Raw genomic sequence first — 20,887 nt, 5'->3', positions numbered from 1 at the left:
AAATCAATCTTCCTCTTATTACTAATTGAGTGAAAAATGCTACAGATTCACAATATACAATAGCCTCTCCAGTTCCTAACTTAATTTTTTTCAAAGCCCTAACTACAAAAATTCGTATTAATTTTTAAGCTAATAATCGACTTTAATTCAACAAACATTTATGGTACAATTAACACATAATTGGCCACAAGGAATACAGTGAGTGATAAGATGTCACAGACCTCACTTTTAAGGTCTTTTGGCGGATAGGGCTATGGAAACAGCTACCAAAACTGTACACAGCATCAACGGGAATACGGAGGAGGAAGAGATTTATCCAACAAGAAGGGGTTGGGGAAGCTTTGGGAGGAATGGTACCTGAATCGAGCCTCACCGGTTAAATAGGTTATTTTACAGATGAATACAGTTCAGAAATGTGAAGCATGACCGAATTCAAGGAAATGGTTATCTGCAGGTCGCATTCTGGAAATAGCACTTCACAGCACAGGTCATGTGAAAGCGTGTAGTGAATGATAAGGATGGAAAAGTTAGACTGGGACCGTATTGGGACAGATGTGGAAGGTCGCGCTCGAGGACTCTGTCCCGTGTTGTGCGGCAGGAACGCTGCTCCCTGAACAGGGACGCGCAGGCCGCAGGAGACCCGGGCAGTGCGGGCACGGCGCGGGCATCGGGAGGGCCCGAGGGAGGCGGTGCGGCGGGCGATGGCAGCAGGGGCACGCAAGGGCCGGGACCGGGGCTGGGACCGGGGCTGGGACCGGGGTGGGGACCGGGATGGGGACAGGTGAGGGCTAAAGGCGCCCGGCGGGCGCGCTCGGGTGAAGGCAGTGGTTTGGCCAGAGAGAAGATACAGACTCTCGGAAATCAGGGCAACGTGGACGAAAGATGCTCTGAGGAAAGTCTGCGTTTAAGGCTCGTGGAAACGAGTTAAAAGAGACTAAGAGGAGGAGACAAGAGCAAGACAAATGGGACCCACGAGCGTAAAATATCAGACAAATCAAGGGAAAGAGGCAGTACGCAATGTAGGGCAGTTTGGCTTCCCACGCTGCAGAGCGGAGTGAGGTGAGGACCGAGCTGAGGCCACCGGATTTAGCAATCAGGAGGTGACCGGCGGCCATTCAGTCGGCAGTGCGGCGGCGTGAAATCAGACCGGCTTTGCTGGAAGCCTGAGCGCCACGCGCTTGGACCTGCGTGGAAAGCCGCACGCGCCACCAACTACTCCGAAAGGTCGGCCCGCGACAGGACGGGGAGAGCGCGGCACGAGGACTCGAAGGGAGCCGAGAGAAAGCTGCTTTTTGTTTGTTTAAACCAGAGTCACAGCTACAGATAGATGAGGGGGTAAGACAGTGGAGAGGGAATGGCGGCAGATACAAAAGACGTGATGACACACGGCTCAGGGGCCCTGAAACCCTAGAACAGGAGATACCGAGACCTCAGAGCAAGAGATTTGTCTTGGGCCGTAAGAGGGCCAGAGAAGCAAGAAAAATTAGTAGAAGATACACCTGAGGGATGAGAAGGTGTTGCGCAGGCTCTGGTCAGTTGGTGGTGACCTAGGGAGGGCGGGTCACCTACTAAGAAAGGGCGCGAAGGGTGCGACTGGGAAATGAAGGACCTGACACTACTGTCTGGAGTACAGAAGGAGCCCGTCAGCTGCAGGGAAAGGAACGGCTGAGAGAACTTGTAAGCGCCGAAGCATCGATGGGGCTCTTCTCTGGGATTCGTCTTAAATGGCTTTCTTCAGCGATAGACTGAGAGGAGTAACAGAAAAAAACGTGATTGGGCTTAACTTTCACTGGCACCGGACGGCTAGGTAAACTGGAAAGAAAAGAAAGAAGAAATTCTTTATTTCTTCGGCGTAAGTGAGAACAGATTGCAATTCCCTTACTTGGTGGATATTTACTCAGCACCTACTATGTGATAAGTACAATGCAAGATGCTAGGGATTGAACAGTGAACGAGATGGATACATTCCTTCTTGTCAGAGATTTTGATACTTAGTGAAGGATACAGGCAAATAAGCAATATTAACACATCTTGATAAATGCTGTAATGAGAAGTGGTTTTCTAGCACGGGCAATTTTGCCTCCTCCCCTCCCCCGCCCCCGGGGATGGCTGGCAATGTCTGGAGACATTTTTGATTGTCAGAACTTGGGGGAGACGAGTGTGCTGGGCACCCAGAGGGCAGAGGACAGGAATGCTGCTAAGCATCTCACGGCGTGCAGGGCATCCTGAGACAAAGGGTTATGCAGCCCAAAATGTCGACAGGGCCAAAGATGACAAGCCCTGCTATAAGGGAACATAAGGGGTACATCCGATCTGGACGCGGGGGAACAGAGAATTTCTAGGGAGAGGGGTATGGAAGCTAAGATCTGAAGGACGGACAAGATAGCCAGGCAGCGGAATAAAGAATCCGCACGGCAGGTACGCAGACTCAGGCTGGAAGAAGCACAGCCCAACAGAAGCGTTCACAGCCACTGCCACCACCACCGCCACCGCTTATTAAGGAAATAGTTTGTGTCCGAATTTCTACAAAATAACTGATATGCCTTCACAATCTTATGAATCAGAACATTATTTCCATTTTACAGATTAGGACAAACTGAGGCACAGAGAATTAAATAAAGTGCCCCAAGTCACATGGCTAGTGAATGGTGGGGCTGGGTCTGGCTAACTCTCATAAGACCATGCCCGACGTGTAAACGCTACAGTCTTTCAAAGTGACCGTGGCTGAGTCCGTTGGAGGATACGGTGTAAGAAGAGAGAAATAAGAAGTGACAGCGAAGGGTTAAGTGACAGACTTCATAAACACGTGAAGGAGTTTGGAGATTGTCCTGAAAGCAGAGGGAAGTCACTGACGGGCTATAAATAAGAGTCACATGATCGAATCTGCCTCAAAGAAACATCACTTCTGGCTGCAGTGCAGAAAATGGAGTGAAGAAAGGGACATGAGAATTTTGGGATTCATAAACACGGAGACTGTGGCAGCCTGAACAGGAAAGGTGACAGTGAGGAAAGAACTCGGAAAACTTCAGAAACTGAGATTTGTGCCTTGTGCTTGGTTGGAAGGCAGGCACGACGGAGAGGTGCCATCCGGGTTTCCGGTCAGGGCACATTTGTGGACAAAGGTGCTATTCAGCGAGCAGACAACGCAGAAGTTAAGACTGTAAAACTCACATTTAAAGGGAAAGGAAAGAAGACCATCCTGGAAACGATGGAGACAATGAGACGAGAGGCTGAAACGAGAAGCGGGGGCATGGGTGCGGTGGGCCCGGCGGGGAGGAGGAGGAAGGCTCAGGCCGGAGAGCGGCTTCGGACACTCAAGGCCTCAGGGACACTTCGGTTCACATGGGAGGCGCGGACTAGGGGACGTGTCAGCGTTAGGGAAGCCGAAGTCTGTTGGGACTAAGGCATGACTATATTAATAACATGGATGCTGAAACCTTTAAAAATAACGAGAGGAGGTAAGGTGGAGGGTGCGGTTTGTGCCCCTCCTAATCCTCAGTGTGATGTGATCTGGAAGCGGAGCCTGAGGGAGGTGACTGGGTCATGGGGTGGAGCCCTTGCGATGGCATTAGTGCCCTTATAGACGAGGCCTGAGGGCTCATCGCCCCTCTCCCAAAGTGCAGACTCAGAAGGTGCTCGCTGTCTGCGGACCAGAAGTGGCTCTCACCAGACAATGAACCTGCCAATGCCTTGATCTTGGACTTCCAGCCTCTAGAACTGTGAGAAATAAACGTTTGTCATTTAAGCCACCCAGGCTGTTATATTTTTGTTATGGCAGACTGGACGCACACAGACAAGGGAGAAAAGGGTCTGATGCTAAAGCTCTTAAAAAGTGTCAAAGATACAACTATTTTATAAACCCAAGTAGTAAAACGAATTAATTTCTTTTAAAAAGTATCAAATAGTGTCTTCTAGATGGAAAGTTTATATTAACTAAAAGTAGGGAGAGGAGAAACAGCAACGATTTCAAAGAGATTAAATGGTGGCTGAAAGTCGGTCCCAAAACAAAGGCTGGAAAGGGCGGTCGGGGTGAAGTGAACGCTGGTCCCTCCGTCACGGCCAGACGAGATGCAATGAGTGGCAACGGGCCTTTGCTGGAGGTTCCAAGGGTCATGACGTGACCAAGGGACCACTGGACGTGAGTACAAATGACCAAACAGGAGCGGTAAAGGAAACAATAAGGTGTGTTGGGGCGTTTGGTCAGAACTGAACGTAAATTCAGAAAGCACGAAGCATTAATAAAGAAAACGGTGATGCTCAGATGGTCCGGGGAGAGCTGAGGAAAACCTGGATAGGGACAAAGGACAAGGCAGGGACTGAGAAGAAGCACACTGCAGAACAGCCCAGGATTTTAATAAAACGCTGATGCTGCCATATGGCTCACACCGATGGTGACCAACAGAACTTTCTGTGATGACGGAAATGTTCTCTGCACGGCCCCTCACATGATCGCGAGCTATGTGTGGCTAGTGAGCACTTAAAACATGGCTGGTGTGTCAAAGGAAAGTCTACAGAAACTGTAAGGGGTTGGTGGCCCCCACACCCAGCCACCAACCAACGGTGACCGCCTGTTATTTAAAGTGCCCACGGCGCTGCCTGATGGCTAAGCGCTAACTGTTACTTTCATGGTCATTATCATTAGACACATTTGATTCAGCACACAGTGGACCAGACTCACAGGTAAAGATGCTATGAAATACACATATACTGTTATCTGTAGCCTGTTTGGATGTTCTCAGAATTTCCTGTGTATCCAGAAAAAAAAAAAAAAAAACGTGTCTTTAGTCAAATGTGGATGTACACACGTGGGTGTGAAGCTCTTCACAGCATTGAGACTTCTCAGGAAATAAAGAGATTAAGCATACGAGCCTCTCAAAGCACTTTCCCACGTTGTACTATGTTCTCCGAATAGCAATACAACAAGAGTATTTGCTTAGGAATAAGAACTCTCCAGACAGCAAATCTGCTTAATTTAGAAAAGTCAACATTAACAGATTGGTATTCACTTTGCGTGTTTGGAAAAAAAAAAAAAGAAAAGAAAAGAAACTTTAGTTATGGATGAATAACAAAAAAAAAAAAAAAAACCACTCAGGAAAAAGAAAAAAGAAGCCACACGGCCCGCCTCTGCTTGAGTCTAAGACGCAGACTTGCCTTGGTTTTCTCGAAGTTGGCCTCCTCGGCCGCGCGCACCGCCTGCTTCACCTGCTCGCAGGCGCCCGCCTCCCGGTGCCGCGCGTCCGCCAGGCCGCCCCGCGCCGAGACCAGCGCCTCCATCAGGTCATCTCTTTCCCTGTCAGCACAGAAAGAACATTCAAGACGAGAAACGATCACACGACCGTGGATGCCTAAGTCAGGGAGGGACAAGCGCGGCTACGGGTTAGGAGCTGGGCTGCGCGCGGGGCGGGGCGGGGCCAGGGCGAGGCCGCATCATCCACGGGGACAGTGGCCCACTGGAGGGGACCGCCACACTGAGGGCGGCAGAATAAAGCCCGGAAGAGAGAGAATGAGTTTAAAAGTTGAGGGGGGGGGGGGGCAGTGCTGAAAAGAAAATAAAGCGACAAGGTAGGGAAGGTGGAGGGCGTACCCCAAAGTGGAAGTAACCGCGTTAAGAAGGCCCGGCCAGGGTTCTGTTTACAGGGCCGATTCCTCTCTCCTCTAGTGGGACAGACACGTGCTCTTTCACTTCCTCCACAATGCTCTTTTCACTCTGAGTTAAATTCCTTCACTTACTGGGAACACATTTCTTCTTTCAGTGGGTGGTCCTGCTGAATCCCTTCAAACGCCCTGGTTAGGGCCCTACATTAACAAAATCTATCCCACTGGGTTTCCTCCTTGCTCAGCTCCCTGCCTCCCCCCCCCATTCTCAAAAGTACCCTAACTAGGCCACTTCTCAGGGAAAGAAGGGAATGGAATGCAGAAAAGGTTCAGCATGTAAATTAGCAAGATCCAGTCTCATGGGTTAAATAAACCTCAAATAAAAGATTCCAGGATATTTGGAATTTATCCACTGGATAAAAATGACCAGCAGACCAAGGGCAGTGAGGTGGGAAACTTCTATACACACAAAGCAAAACACTGTAAGCAGGGCGGTTGTGAGTGCTCCGTGCTCCCTTACAGAGCTCAGGTTTTAAACTGTGGCTTCGAATTCAGTTGAAGTAACTTTGCAGTTTCCTTTTCGTTGCCAAGGTCTAAATTATTAGAAAACAGCCAACTGTGATTTTTTTTAAATTTAACAAACTTTAAGGAGTCATAATTTAAAAGATTATAAACTGAGTTTGAATTGCTTTCAGAATTAATCAACGACTCCATTTAAAAAATCTCTTAAAGATAAAATGATTTAAACTATTTGTGGTATTTGGAAGGCAGCCATATTTTGAGAAATATGTAATACTGAACAAAGTTATAATTATTAGCAGTTTCATAAAAGCTTTTTGTTTTAAAAAAAGAATAAATTGCTGTAAATATCATTAAATTCATTGGAGCATGGTTACACTCATTTTAGAATCCTCTGATGTGTTTAAGTTGAGAAATATAATTTACTTTATTTTTGTTCTAAAGGAAATTTTTAACAAGTTACTTATTTTTAGGAAACAAATACAAGGATTATGTGAAAAAGTAGAAGAATCAAAGCAAATTATTCTAGTTACATAATAAATGCAAGCAAAACTGAATTTACATTTATTTATATTTCAAAATAAGCTCTACCATAAAAAGGGACTAACTTCATAGAGAATACGTAATTCAACCAGGACCTAGAATTCTATAAGAAAATAAAAATTAACTCTTAAAGATAGCAAGTCAACAAGGACATCATATAGTCACCGTTTTTAACGTTCTAACACCTACTGAAAAACCAGTTACTATTCAATGATATCCTTATCCGTTCTTGATATAATGCCACCATTAGAACCAAAGTTCCAAATAAAAAGAATTAACAAAAAAACTCAGTGTTTATCAGTATGTTAACAGATCACAATAAGATCAAAATCTAACAAATTTATTTTTTACCTTTAATGCATTTAATCTGTTTTCGATACATCCTCTTGCTAAGAGTGTCTGCCACACAGTAGGCCCTCAGTGAAGTAAGTGACAGAAGAACAAGAGGATGAACAAGGACTCGGCTCCCGCAGGGCATCAGAAGAGGCGAAATAAAATTCCCAGTTCTAATATTTTATGATCTAAATTCTAAGTTACTAGAATGTTTAGAATTGGAAAGTAAAGGAATTTAGTTGCTCTGGTTAAAAAATGTTTCAGAATATCAACTCTCCAACCTCAGACTACTGAACCAAAGAAAATGATCAAAGATAAACTGATGTCTTGGTAGGCTCTTCATTCAACAGTGAGACCATAAAATGATCAGAATGAAAATCTGTGTGGCCATTGGACTGACACACTTTGGTTTTCTGTAAGGGGAATGAATGATTTGTGGTGGTCGCAGGGCTGACTAAGTTGTATATACACTTATAGGTGTGGGTAACCATTTTGGCAATTTAGGCTTACCTACTCAGTTATTACATTTTCAGTTTTGTCTTGTTTTGTTTTGTTTTGTTTCAACTCAACCAGCCCATATACCAAATTTGAGCAAGCGCTCAAAACAAAAACATAAGTAAAACAAAAAACAGGTCTGGGTATTAGAGCCGTGTCTCAGCACAAGGCTTTGCTTCCTGCCCCATTCCTAACATCGTCTGGCAGTCACCTTCTTGATTTAGCTTCCGTTTTTCGGCCCCACACCACCGCTCATGACTGCCCCTAGAAACGGTCAATTCCAGCTACTTGGGGTAACTACCAGTCACTGCTGTCCCCGTCCACCGGGCCAGCCCAGAGTGAGCCTCTCAGGTGGGAAGTTGAATAATATACATAACACATCAGTGTGAGTGCGAGAGGGCCGTTCAAATTACCATCTTTCATGGCAAAAGTTTTTTGAGTGCTTAAAAACACTACAGAAATGTATTGATAAATGGGATGGAGGAGTTTTTTGAAACAAAGCAAGCAAATCAGCATTATTCGTGCAACATGCCATCATCCCAATGAAAGAGCAGCTGAGGCCGAAGGCGAGGTCAGGAGCACGGGTGTCATTTCTGGGATGAACTAACTAATGAGCAGGGGTCAATTAAGGAACTTCGTGTAACAGTCGGAGCAAACACGACTGAGAAAGTCCCTGAATTATCTTGGCCAAATGTTGAAAATAAGGAAAAGAGAGACTTCGTCTGATACATATGTATGAGCTTTATCTTAAATATGGATGGAGTGCCTAAGAAAGGCGCTAACTTTAATTCCTAAGTTAGTCCACGGCACCAATTTTAAGCATTTCTAAGCATCATTAATAAGTATTATCACTGTTTTTTAAAAAAGAAAGTCTAAAAGGCCAACTGCAGCATTTTCTTGTTCCTCATTTCTGGGAAGTTCCTGCCAGTCTTTCAAAGCCAACTACACATGACACCGTCAATGATCCACCCCCAAACCACAAGCTGGACTAACGTCCCAGGATAGTAGAGTAGCAATCATTCCTCTTTTCTGAAAAGTACACCGACAGTTCTCCAAGACACCAGGAGCTGGAGGAAGGAATTTAACTCAAAGCAGTACCATCTCGATTACCGTTCAAAGGTATTTTGAATCATAAAGCAAGAAAGAGAGGTTAGTGTTGCTCTTACCTACTACATGACATAATGAGGCCTGAGTGAAAGGCAGAAGTTCAGAACCACGAGGACTTCAAATCAACTTTTAAAATCTACCCAATGTCATCAGTAAGTTGTTAACTACATTCTCCAAGAAGTCCCTGAGGTCCTAACAAAACACTGCAAACATACGGGTGGTCTGGTCTGCAAGTCATACCTGATTCTCGCCTTTCCAAGTGCCCAAGTCATTCTTGTGTCCTATGCTCAATACGCTAGCTGCTAAAAGATCAACGGAGGCACTTAATGCTGCTGCCACAGTACCACGTTTCCAACAGAGGCCAGGAAACTCTTCTAATTTATAATATTTGGGACATAACTTTTTTATTTCATGTTAAAGTCATGCAGCGAATACAATGATACAGCTCATTGAGGAGTCAGGTTTCTAATTACGCATAAAACTAGAAATCCAAACCTAAAAAGTGTTGGCCATGCTTCAAAGTCAGCATGAAGTTCAATATTCAGCATTCTGCATTAGTAAGTTGAAAGAAGCTGAACACCAGGTTAGGCCAAGGGAATTGTATGGACAAAGATTTTCCTTGACAATAAAAGCAGAACCCTTCCACTGTATTCTGTTATTAAAGTGGAACATGAGCCAATAATATGCTGACAAAGCAGAAAATTGAACTGAGAAGGTTTAAGTTTATTTTATGAGGCTAAGTGCTGAAATTTAAGAATAGATACAAAGGAATACATAACTGAGCAAGAATCTAATTTCTAAATGACTGCCAGACTTGGAATCAATGTCAACACTGTAGCTTCCTCTTAAAATATTTTTCTCATGATCTACAAGAACAATATGAAAGGCAATGCAATAGGGAGGGAAAAAAACCCTGTTTTTTCTTGTTGGTTGGTTTTGCTAGACTAATTTTAAACTGTGCCTCTTTTTATCTGCGACATTGAATATGCTTTTTCTTCTTTAATTATTTTTTCCATTACCATGTCCTTGTAAAATTAATTACCAACATGGTTAAAGACCCATTTCACATACTTCTAATGCCTTCTTCCAACTTTTCAGTGATAATCACTGTTAAATATCGGGTGTTTATCCTTTCAAATCTTTTTCTATGCATATGCATGAACCTAGAGAAAATATATAGTATGGTTATGTATGAACTTTAAAAAAAAATACAAATGGTTTCATACCAGGTGTCTCTTTCTCATCTTGTCAAAAATATATTTTGGAACTTAGTTCCATATTAGTACATATAGATCTATTTCACTTTTTTTTTTTTTTTGCATATAATTTCATAGTTTATCTAAACCATAGTTTAGTTATTTTCCTTTGAAGGATATTTAGGTTGTTCATACCTAAAAGAAAAACCTCATTTTCTTTTACAGTTGGTTTCTCTACTCACAATACTTCTGACATTAACTGTGCAGATTACCCACACCAAGCAATTCTCAATTCTTGGCAGCTACTAACTCAATTCTGCCACTAACTGCCTAGAGTCAGCAAAGACCCATAGATTAAGGCTCGGTCTTACACGACTATCCCCCACTTTAGATTCCAGTTTAAGTCCCAGGTTGTCACCTGTACCTCTGACAAATAGGGGGTTCCTCTGAGCCCTTCCTCAGGTTTGATAATTTGCTAGAACAGCTCACGAAACTCAGGAAAGTGCCTTACTTCCTGTTCCTCATTCGCTATGAGAGATACAACTAATGAACAGAAATGGAAGAGATGTGTAGGGCAAGGTATGTGGGAAGGGGCGTGGAGCTGCCATGCCCCTTACGGGCACACCACCCTCCCAGCACCTCCTTGTGATCCACAACCCAGAAGCTCTCCAACCCCATAGCTTAGGGGTTTTATGGAGGTTCCACAGGCATGCTTGATTAAATCATTGGCCTTTGACGATTGAACTCAATCTCCAGCCCCTCTGCCCTCCTTAGAGGCCGAAAGGGATAGTTCCGCTGGCAACCAGTCCCCCATCCTTAGTGGTTTCCAAAAGTCATCATAAATTCAGGTATGGCTGAGAGAGGCTTGTTAAGAAAAGATATTTCTCTCACCTTTATGTTCCGGAGCTATTTCAGGAGCAGGGGACAGAAACCGAATATTACCATGAAAGATGTTCCTACTGCTTTTCTCACTTAGGAGATTACAGGGCTTTTAGAAGCTCTATGCCAGAAACTGGAGGTGAAGACAAAATATGTACTTCCCACATCACAGTTATCACATCGCCATCAGAAATAATGCTGCGAAAACCATTCCCTAAAAGGGACCCAATATGCACATACGCACGTTCTCTAGAATTTTGAAATGTGTGATACCTATATATTAATGGATAGTGTTAAATTACCCTCCAAAGTAGAACCAATTTATAGCTCCACTGGCAGGGTATGAAAACAATCCCCTGATCATGGCCTCGCCAATTCTTGTGACTATCTATCTTCTTTAATTTTCACCAATCTGTTGGGTTGATTTTATTGAAAATTGTATTTCCTTAAATAAAAACAGAATGAGAATGAATACCTTCTTGTGTATTGACATCTTCATCTTTTATTGCTCACCAATTCCTGTTCTTTTATCCACTTTGCAACTAGCAGTTTGGCCTTTTTATTAATTTCAAAGGGAATTCTTTATACATCGTACCAATTTTTTGCTATATGAGATGCGAATATTTTCCCAGTCTTTACATTTAATTTATATTGAGGATTTTACACCATCCTGAATTTATTTTGTGAGGTATGGTTCTATTCATTTTTTTCAAATATGAATGGTCTGTAAAATGGGGGTAAGAACATTTACCTCATAAATGCTTTACTATGATCATGAGATTATATTTTTAAATTGCCTGGTGCTCCTTGGCATATAATAAAGGTTTACTACATGTTAGTTAGATCTGAAAATATGTTTAACGAATTGTATAGTTATACTAAACCTATATGGATAATTTAATAATATAGCTAATAATTAATATATTTAACAAAAACAGAACCATCAGCCCAGATCATAAAAACTACTAGTTAGTCCATGCCAAAGAAATTCAGTTTTTGTGTAACAACAGAATAGGTTAGTCATGTGTGGCTCCGAGCCAGTTTGATTGTTGTTGGACTATGGGAGGTACAGAGGGTTTTAATATGCATGAAGCAAATACTAGACAGCAGGAACTGTTTTAAGCACTACATAGGTATTCTTTCAATGACCCTTCAAAATAACCCTATTAGGTACTTTTATCTCCATTTTAAAAATGGTAAAATGGAGACACAGATGTTAAGTAACTTTTGTGAGGTTACGTAGTAAGTTCGCAGTAGAACCAGAATGTTTGACTCAAAAGCTGGTGCCCTAGCTAAGCTGGCTCAGTAATATGCCAAGAAGTGGGTATTACTCCTCCAAACACCTGAAGACTCCAGCCTCAGAGAAGCAAAGCGATTTGGTCAAAGGTCAAAACTGGTAGAACAAAACTGGTCTGACTTTAAATGACCACAGTCTTTCAGTCTCCACGCAAGTTCCAACTGGAGGATCTCTGTTAAAAGGTGAATGCCAAAATGCCTTGTCACATGAACTTGCAACGTAACGACAGTCACCACAGGTACTCTGCTAGAAGCCAGAGGTACGAAGATAAACAAAACATAGTTGCTGCTTCTAAGTATACAGAATATAATATATAGAATCACAGAAGAAAGGAGCATAAGTCAGTTGAAAGAAAAAACAGCAAGGCTGGTGGAAGAATACTTCTAAGAGGAAGCGACATTCAGACTATTCAAATGAGCCTGAGCAGACAAGAGAGAGGCGACCTCGAGCGCAGAGAAAAGCAGGGGCGTGGGCAAACACGACTATAAACCATCACTGGATGATAGATTAAATAATAATTCTCAACTGCCACAGATTAAAATTTTCACAGGAAAAAGCTTCCTCTGGAATAGTAAAAACAACAAAAATAGATGTACACAGAGAACTGCAGTGTTTCAGATGAAAGCTTTGACTACATAAATGCTCATTTGTAACTTGTCCTTAGTCGATCCTCGAATACAAATTAATACTGGGACACAGTGGGAACTTCTTCCTAGGCGCTGGTGATATTCTTCACAATGTGACAAAGACCCGATAATAACACACTCTACCTAAACTACAGCAGGAATCCATGCAAAACCTAAAGGATTCCTCTCGAACTCAGTTTTGTTAAGCATAGCACTAGATTTACAATTACAAAGCCATAGAAATGAGCAGGAGTGCAAAGATGATACACCTCACTTTTCTCACTTCAAGATGAGATTGAAACCAAGAGAGAGAAAATTACTTGTCCAAAGTGACATGTTACCCACAGGTGGTAGAACTCGCCTATTCTGTCTTCGAGAAAACTACATGAAGGAACCTTTTAAAATCCATTTTATTTGAAGCATCCCATTAATCACATGTAATTTAGCCTGGAGATAAAAGAACACGAAGCCCCTTTAAAGGTAATTTCCATGTCCCCAAAGATGTAGGCATGTACTTACTTAGTCAGTCTCTCGATGGTCTGTATGTGAACGTTATTGTGGGTTTGGGAAAGAACAGCTTCATGCTGAGCACATTTCAAACAAAGACCACCAACGCGGTTAGAAACATTTGCAGCAAGAAGTGACTCTTTGTGCCTGAGTCGCTCTTTAAGATCTTCACAGTTTTTCTGATATTCAGCTAATTCTTTCCTAAAAGGAAGGGGGAAAAAGTTCCAGTAAATGGCCAGGTGAAAGTACTCCGCTTCTCAGTGGATTGTCAGTGTGATAACTACTACTATTATTTATGTTGTTTACCTTATGAGATGCTTCCCACACAATACGTAATTAATTCTTTTCACGACCCTGAACTGTGTGATTCTACTAACTGACACTGAATAAAATGAGACCTGAATATTTAAATAATTAGCCCAAGTTCTTGTAAAATATTGGCTCTCTTTTCACAGGATCCCATCTCCCTGACATTACATTATCTGCAGAACCAAAATAAAATTCCAATTGCAAATTCTCACTTCCCTTAATAAAGGGGAGGGGTGCACAGCACAATAACTTCGAATTGAAGGAAATACCCAATTTCAAGTGTTAACCCTTAAATGTATAAAGAGTACCTTAAAGGATCACCTAAAGGACGTAGATTTTACCCATGACTAATTTATTATTGCTCATTTTTCTTGAAGAAGAAAAAAACATTAAAAAGTTGTCAGACCGTGAATTTCTAAGAGCTGCTCTAAAAAACAGCAGGCTACAGAAAGAAGTTATGTGGAACTCACCAGAGTCAAGATTTCCTAAGTAGCAGCCATTAGTTGGAAATATGCAGCTTGCTAAAAAAAAAAGGGCTGAGATATTGTGTCTGTGTGTGTGCGCGTGCACACGTGTGTGTGTTTGTTTTTACTTTATGGGACAGTCCTTGGATGAGGTTTTTCTCCAAGTTTTGGTAAAAGTCAACTTGGGTAACTGAGCTTCCTTGCGTAGACATCCCTTTTCTACTGTATAAAAAGTTGCTCAAAAGGGAGAAAGTTGCCCTTAAAATCTTGGACTACTGAATTGCAGGCAGGCACTTATCTCTGGTTCAGTCTACTCTCTGTTGTCAGTTTCTGTTATACTTGGGAACACAGAGCTGTCCTGACTTGCTCACTGTCATGGATGAGAAGCCAGCATTGAGTGGCCCGCCAGCACACGCTACCTCAACTTCTGGGGTCTGAGGAGCTTCCAAGAGCCTGGGGGAGTTAGGAAAGATCCACGGGCAAGTAAAAGGTTAGAAAATATGTGGTGACATAAAGAAATCTAACTATAGGCGGTGCACACACAACACAATATATATATGCCTTACTGTTGAATTGTACACTTGAAACTTACTAGATTTCATTAACTGTAAAAAAAAAAAAAAGCTAACAATGATAGTCTGAAGGTGAAAAAAATGGAACTGTTTCTGCCCTATTTCCAAGATAATATCTCTGACACAATAAGTTTTCTTTTTAAGTATCACTTAGAAAAAGTCTGACTTTTACAGGCTTTGTAAAAAGAACTCTGGAAGCATATTCCAAAGTCCAAGGGTCTCCATGACTATTTCTGTCAGGCCTAAGTTCAAAACACTCAAGTAGCCTTGGTGTCTTGAAATGGCAAAAAAAAAGAAAAAAAAAAAAAGAAATGGTTACCATAAAGCCAGAGTTTCTGAGAATAGTGATTTTCTTGCTTTCTTTAAGAAAATGCGTCTTTCAATAGTCTTAAATTACACTAAAAGAAGAGAAAGAAGCAGAAGGATACAGAGAGCAAAGGCTAGTTCATTGTAAGGTGGTGTTTTAATGTAATTAAAGATGGCATATTTGAATTGAGACAAAATAAATCACATTACCATAAATATAATGAGCTAGAAATATATTACTTTAAAAATAAAGAATCGAACCGCAATATCAAAATATAACAAAGATAAAAAGTAAGAAAGCAAAATTACACCATTTTTAAACATTAGGCTTCTTCATGAAAAAGTAAAAATCTCCATAGAAATCCGAAAACGAATAGGGATAAAGTTTAAAAAGCATAAGAACATATTAAAATCAGTGAATAACAACATGTGCAATGAAAGCCGTGAGTTTTGGTTCTTAGTATTACTCTAGTTATGTCTCTAAACAATACATGGCCTGAAGATTTTAAAGTTTATTCAAATGGGATGTATTAAAACAAAATTATAGAGTATTTTAAAGTTTACTTGATTTGTAAATATCTCAGTACTATTATTTAAAATAATCTTTAACATAAAAAAAATCCTGGTATCTTTTTGTATTAAAAAAGAAGAACATTGCACTTAAATTTTTGGACAACAAATACATAATAAATCACTAATGGTTAATCTATAATATTCAGGTTTTATTGGGATTTTTGAAACCATCAAAAGAGTACATGAAAACTCATTATGTATACTCAAATTCATCATGTATGCAAAAATGCTCCATTATATTATTGTTGCAATTTGAAAATTAGATGAAGAAAAAATCACTTGCATGTAATATGAAAACTAGAGTGCTTTATTTTCACTATTTTAAAAGCATAATTTCTATAAGAGCAGCTTATGAGTCTTATTTCTATCAAACAGTAGTAATATTTTAAAACTAATGAAAGAACAAAATTTATTATTTAGTTCACAGTTCTTTGAAATAAAATTTGGGAAAGGACTTCATAATTTTATCTCCCCTTATTCTTTAATAACGTGAGGAAATTTCTTATATTGCAAATAAAATGTCAAGTACTTCTTATATTGATAAAAGTGGGATTTCAGCAAACATTCATATATATTTTAAAGTCAGTAGGCTTTTGCTATGACTTTTAATGGATGATAATACTTTACCTCAAGGACTTCACTTGAGATTCCAGGATCTCACTCTTTTCCTCATAAGTAAGTTTTAGCCTTTCCTTCAGAAAAGAAAAGAAAAAAAAAGTACATTTCCTCCATGTTCTGTGTTTTATAAGCAAATTTTAATTAAATTGAATATTTTTTCTTTTTACCCAAAAAGAAAGAATGTGTCCTCTCAGGAAACACTGTTCCTAGTCCACCCAAATTTTTCTATATTTATTGAATGAATACTTGCAAAGAACTACTGAGTAATAAAATGGCAATAACTAACAAACCTTTTTTTTTTTTTTTTAAATTACGTAAGTCAGGTCCTACTTTTAAAAGTGTGATGCGGGGAAAAACCAATTTTAACTTATAACTTCAGTGAGGGCAAGGATCAACTCCTACGAGAATCCCCTATTATGATTGCTGTATATTTGGCATAGAATAAAAATACATACAATAAATATGTATATAACATACAACTGGATGAATGCTAAAAGAGAAGTTAAGTTATAGTCATGTGACAGACCAAACTATCTATAAGCCTCTGCTGGTATCCAGTTCTGCTTTCGTTCAACAAGTATTTCTTAGCTATCAAAGATGAAAATGTCTCTAACTTCAAGGAACTTAGATTCCAGGAAGAAACAGAAAGACAGATGAACATTCAATTATGTATAATTTATGGTAGAGATGTACAGAAGGTAAATGAAATCGGAGAGGCAGGAATTTGTAATTCAGCCAAAGAGCAGTAGAGAAAACTTTATGGAGGAGGTGCTAAGACTTAAAGGATAATATCTAACAGAACGAAAGGTACAGAGTTAGAGATGTAAAATGCTAGGGGGAAAGTGGATAGAGATGGTTAAATAGGTAAGACTGGGCCATGGAAAGAATAAAAATATTAAGACCGTTATTTAGATAACTCGTGTAGTCTCCATACAGAAGAGGCCCTGGATGAACTCTGAAAACTTTTTATCAGATTTGAATCTTAAAATACTCTGAAGTATGGAAAAGGGCAGACCAATATGTAGTCATTGCAGATAAATAGGTAAGAGTAAGTACATAAATAAGAGTAGTCAAGTGGTAAGGACAGAAAAGAATTTAGTATAGAGCTATATGAAAGTAAAATTGACAGAATTTTATGATTGACTAGATATGGCAGAGAAAAAGACATTAAAAAGAATCCTAGATTTCTGAATTGAGCAGCCAGGTAGCCAGGTGAATGTTGGTACTAAAGATTTTTTCAGACTGTTCAAAGGAGGTAAAAATGGAATCATAAAAATATTCAACTATTCAAAAGAAGGCAGAAAAAGAGGAACAGGGGAACAAAATAATAGGGGTGGGGGAGCCAAAGAGCAACACGGTGGATTTAAACTCAAGTGTATAAATAACCACATTTAAAAGGCAGATATTATTAGGTTGGATGAAAAAGAAAAATTCGGCTATATGTTATCCATGAGAAACCCCCATTAAATATGAAGACACAAATACGTTAAAAGGATAAAAAAAAAATATACCATGCTAACACTAATCAGAAGAAAGTGGGAGTCAGACAAAATACAAAAATACATATGCTTTTCTCCACCCCAGCAATGAGGACTTCGACAATGAGGGGAGGGGAGAGGAGGGTCAGGAGGGGGAGGAAGAGGAAGGAAAGGAAAGGAAAGGAAAGGAAAAAGGAAAGGAAAGGAAAGGCAGAAAAGTATCAAGAGAGAATGTAAGCCACAGAATGGGGAAAATATATTTACAACAGAAAACATGGCTCAAAGAAACAGAATAAATCAACAGAAACCATTTCTAAGAAACTATAGACATCGGACTTACTAGACAAAAACTTTTAAAAAACTATCTTAAATATGCTCAAAGAGCTAAGAGAAAACATGGACAAAGGGCTGAAAGAAACCAGGACAGTGAATTATAAAAAGGAACTAAACTGAAATTCTGGAGCTGAAAAGTACGATGAATGCAATGAAAAATTCATCAAAGGGATTAAAGAGCGGATGTGAGCAGTAGAACAAAGAATCGGCAAACTTGAAGATAGGAGAATTGAAATGACGGAGTCTGAGGAGCAGAAAGAAAAAAGAATAAAGAATCAACCACATTATCCAACAATTCTATTTCTAGGTATATATCTGAAAGACTTGAAAGTAGGGACTCAAAGAGATACTTGTGCATCAGTGTTTATAGCAGCCTTGTTCACAAGAGTCAAAAAGTGAAAACAATCCAAAAGTCCATCAACAAATGAATGGATAAAGTGTGGTATACGTGTACAATGGAATAGCACTCACCCTCACAAAGGAATGAAATGCATGCTACGAACCTCGAAAACATTATGCTAAGTGAAATACGACAGACAAACATTGTTTGATTCTACTTATGTCAGGTATCTAGAAAAGGCAAATTCATAGAGACAGAAAGTTGAAGAGGGTACTAGGGGTTGGGGAAAGAGGAGATTGGGAGTTATTGTTTAACGGGAACAGAGATTTGTTCGCGATGATGAAAAAATTCTAGAAATGGACAGTGCTGATGGTTGTGCAACATTATGAATGTAATGAATACAAATGAGTTGTACGCTTAAAATGGTTAAGTGGTAAATTTTCAAAAGTTCACAGTGCTGAATTTTATGTTATGTATATTTACAACAATACAAAAGTACCAAAAAAAAATACATGCGTAAGAGAAAAGCATCTGAACACTCACCAGTTCTAGCTTCCACCTCTCAGCCTCAGCAGCAGAGGCGGCTTTGAGAATATCTGCATTGCCGTGGGAAAGGCAGCTCATGGCAGCTTCCTCCCCCCTGGAAACTTCACCTGTTGAAATCCAAGAATTCTGCCTGTTTCCCTAAAATAAAGCATGCCAGTAATTGCAATTGACATTTAACCTTAAATCAATGTGCATACTTTACAAATGGAATACCGATTCTTATCTGTGATGAAAGAATAAAAAAAGCAGATGCTTCTAAACTACAAATTAAGATCATTTTACATTTTCCGGCTGCTAGGGTCATATTCCACAATAAGTGTTACAAAGTCAAATTCCTACAGGTTCAGGCACTAAAGTAAACGAGCAAAGAGGGCTAGATGCCAGTGTATTCAACAGATGAACTTATCTCTTACTTCTCTGAATATACACTCTCTTGAAACACAGCCCTCTGTGTCTGTTACTTTCCACATTACGTAAAGGCACGACTAATAATAATAATAGCTAATATACACGGTGTTTGCTCCGTGCCAGACACTGTTTATGTGCTTCGAGTGTATTAATTCATTGAAGCATTAGAACGACCCTGTAAGTTTCATCGTGATCTCCATCTTGCAGATGAGGACGCAGTCTCACAGAGTAACCTGCCACGAGTCGCAGAGGTGGGGAGTGGCGGGTAAGTGGCATAGCTAGTGTCCGAAGCCTGGCGACGTGGCTCCACGTGCCCGAAATCACTATGCTCTTCTGCCTTTCCAGAAAAATGTTTACCTCCAACAAGAAAAACAGTCCACGGTGACAGACTGACCTGACATGTAGCCTGCATGTCAGGGGTTCACAAAGGAGTACTGGGGACCATGACAAACTGTCCCAAAGAAGCAACTGCGACTCATTTCCAGTCAGGGGCTGCCATATACGAACGCGAACTCATATTACCAAAAACCCTTTGATTTTTTTAAGCAAATAAACCAGACTTCTGGCTCTTCCTTTGAAACATCGTTGAATACTGGTTCAAAGCTTGTCAAACAAACAAAACAGGCCTACAGATTTAATTCGGTGTAACCACTGTCTGCTGGCCACCTCTGGCACCCTTTCAACATTTGATGAAATAACCCAAAGACCTGGGTAATTTATGTGGGCAACAAAAACGAAAATACTTATGTTCATTTAATTCAATAAATAATTATTGAACCGCTAAGGGCCAAAGATTACAGGTAGTACTCAAAGAGGGGACTGGTCCCCAAACACAGAACTATATACTTCAACATCATGCTAGAGTGTGGTAAACCACATGCATTCAAAGTAGAGGTCTGAGATTCTATTCCATATTCTGCTGGAACCTCAGTTTAATGCAAACATTTCTGTATAACATCCACTGTGTCCGGGCACTGTGCTAAGAGCTTGGAGGGTAAAAATGAGCAAGACCTATCATACCCTCAACAAGTTTAATGAGGGAGACAAACACCTAAGCAGGTAATTTCAATTTAATAGAGGTGCATATGGGGGACAATGTCAGAACAGAGGGACATTACGAGAAACAGGAGATTCAAGGAAGGTTTTCTGGGAAAGCTGAGACACTGGTGTGATATCTTGAAGGATAAATAAGCGCAAGCTAAATGGGATGGGCATGCAGAAAGAGAGGACATCATGAAAACAGTCCCAGAGGTGTGAAACGGGCTGGTGCCTGCAGGGGACTCAGGGAATTCAGCATTACTAGAGGTTGAAGCACAAGAAATGGGTGTCGGAAGGTGTAGCCAGAGAGTCAAGGGAGGGTCTGGAAAGTAAAGCATAATAAGCTTGAACTTGACTCTGGTGGTAGGGAAAAATCTCCCAAGATCATTCAAAATTGCTTTAGAGAGCAGTGAAGGAGGGGGAACTGTTTTCCTATGGAGAAACTGGAGAAAGTGTGTAGACTTGAGATCGCTGACTTACAATATAAAATACAGTCATTCTTTAAAGGAAGTGCTGGCTAATTGACACTTTGTTCTTTACAGATAGCTTTTAAAAGTTGAATGGTAGTTCACTAAGATTGTAAAAATCTAATTACATTTACATCCCTGAAGATTACTGAAAACTTTTGATTTCTTAATTGGGTAGAATGCTTGGTAGTGGAGGGGACAAGAATAGACATAGAAAAACATGGCTCAGAAATTTGCTACTTTTTAAAAAAAAAATCTCCTAGATCTTTGAGTGAGTATACACGCCAAAATTTCTAATAAATAGCATATTCTAATACAATTTTTAAACTCTTGAAAAA

At 40.4% G+C, this 20,887-nt stretch overlaps 1 protein-coding gene across 11 annotated transcripts in view; it reads right to left on the bottom strand.

Moving 5' to 3' along the window:
• SDCCAG8 (SHH signaling and ciliogenesis regulator SDCCAG8) overlaps positions 1–20,887 on the bottom strand; it is a 198,378-nt gene that overhangs the window by 156,145 nt on the left and 21,346 nt on the right. For all 11 annotated transcript variants that reach the window (XM_016151238.2, XM_016151241.2, XM_036235347.1 and 8 more), the window contains 4 exons: positions 18,634–18,774; positions 15,949–16,013; positions 13,110–13,298; positions 5,152–5,290 (listed from right to left, as the gene is read on the bottom strand). In XM_016151238.2, coding sequence (XP_016006724.2) covers positions 5,152–5,290; positions 13,110–13,298; positions 15,949–16,013; positions 18,634–18,774 — 534 coding nt within the window. The remainder of the gene's footprint in view (positions 1–5,151; positions 5,291–13,109; positions 13,299–15,948; positions 16,014–18,633; positions 18,775–20,887) is intronic.

The sequence above is a fragment of the Rousettus aegyptiacus genome, unplaced genomic scaffold (assembly GCF_014176215.1).
Source record: "Rousettus aegyptiacus isolate mRouAeg1 unplaced genomic scaffold, mRouAeg1.p scaffold_m13_p_18, whole genome shotgun sequence".
In the NCBI taxonomy this organism is placed as follows: Eukaryota; Metazoa; Chordata; class Mammalia; order Chiroptera; family Pteropodidae; genus Rousettus; species Rousettus aegyptiacus.
The sequence above is the reverse complement of the archived record's forward strand: the minus strand, read 5'-3'. Positions and strand labels throughout refer to the sequence as shown.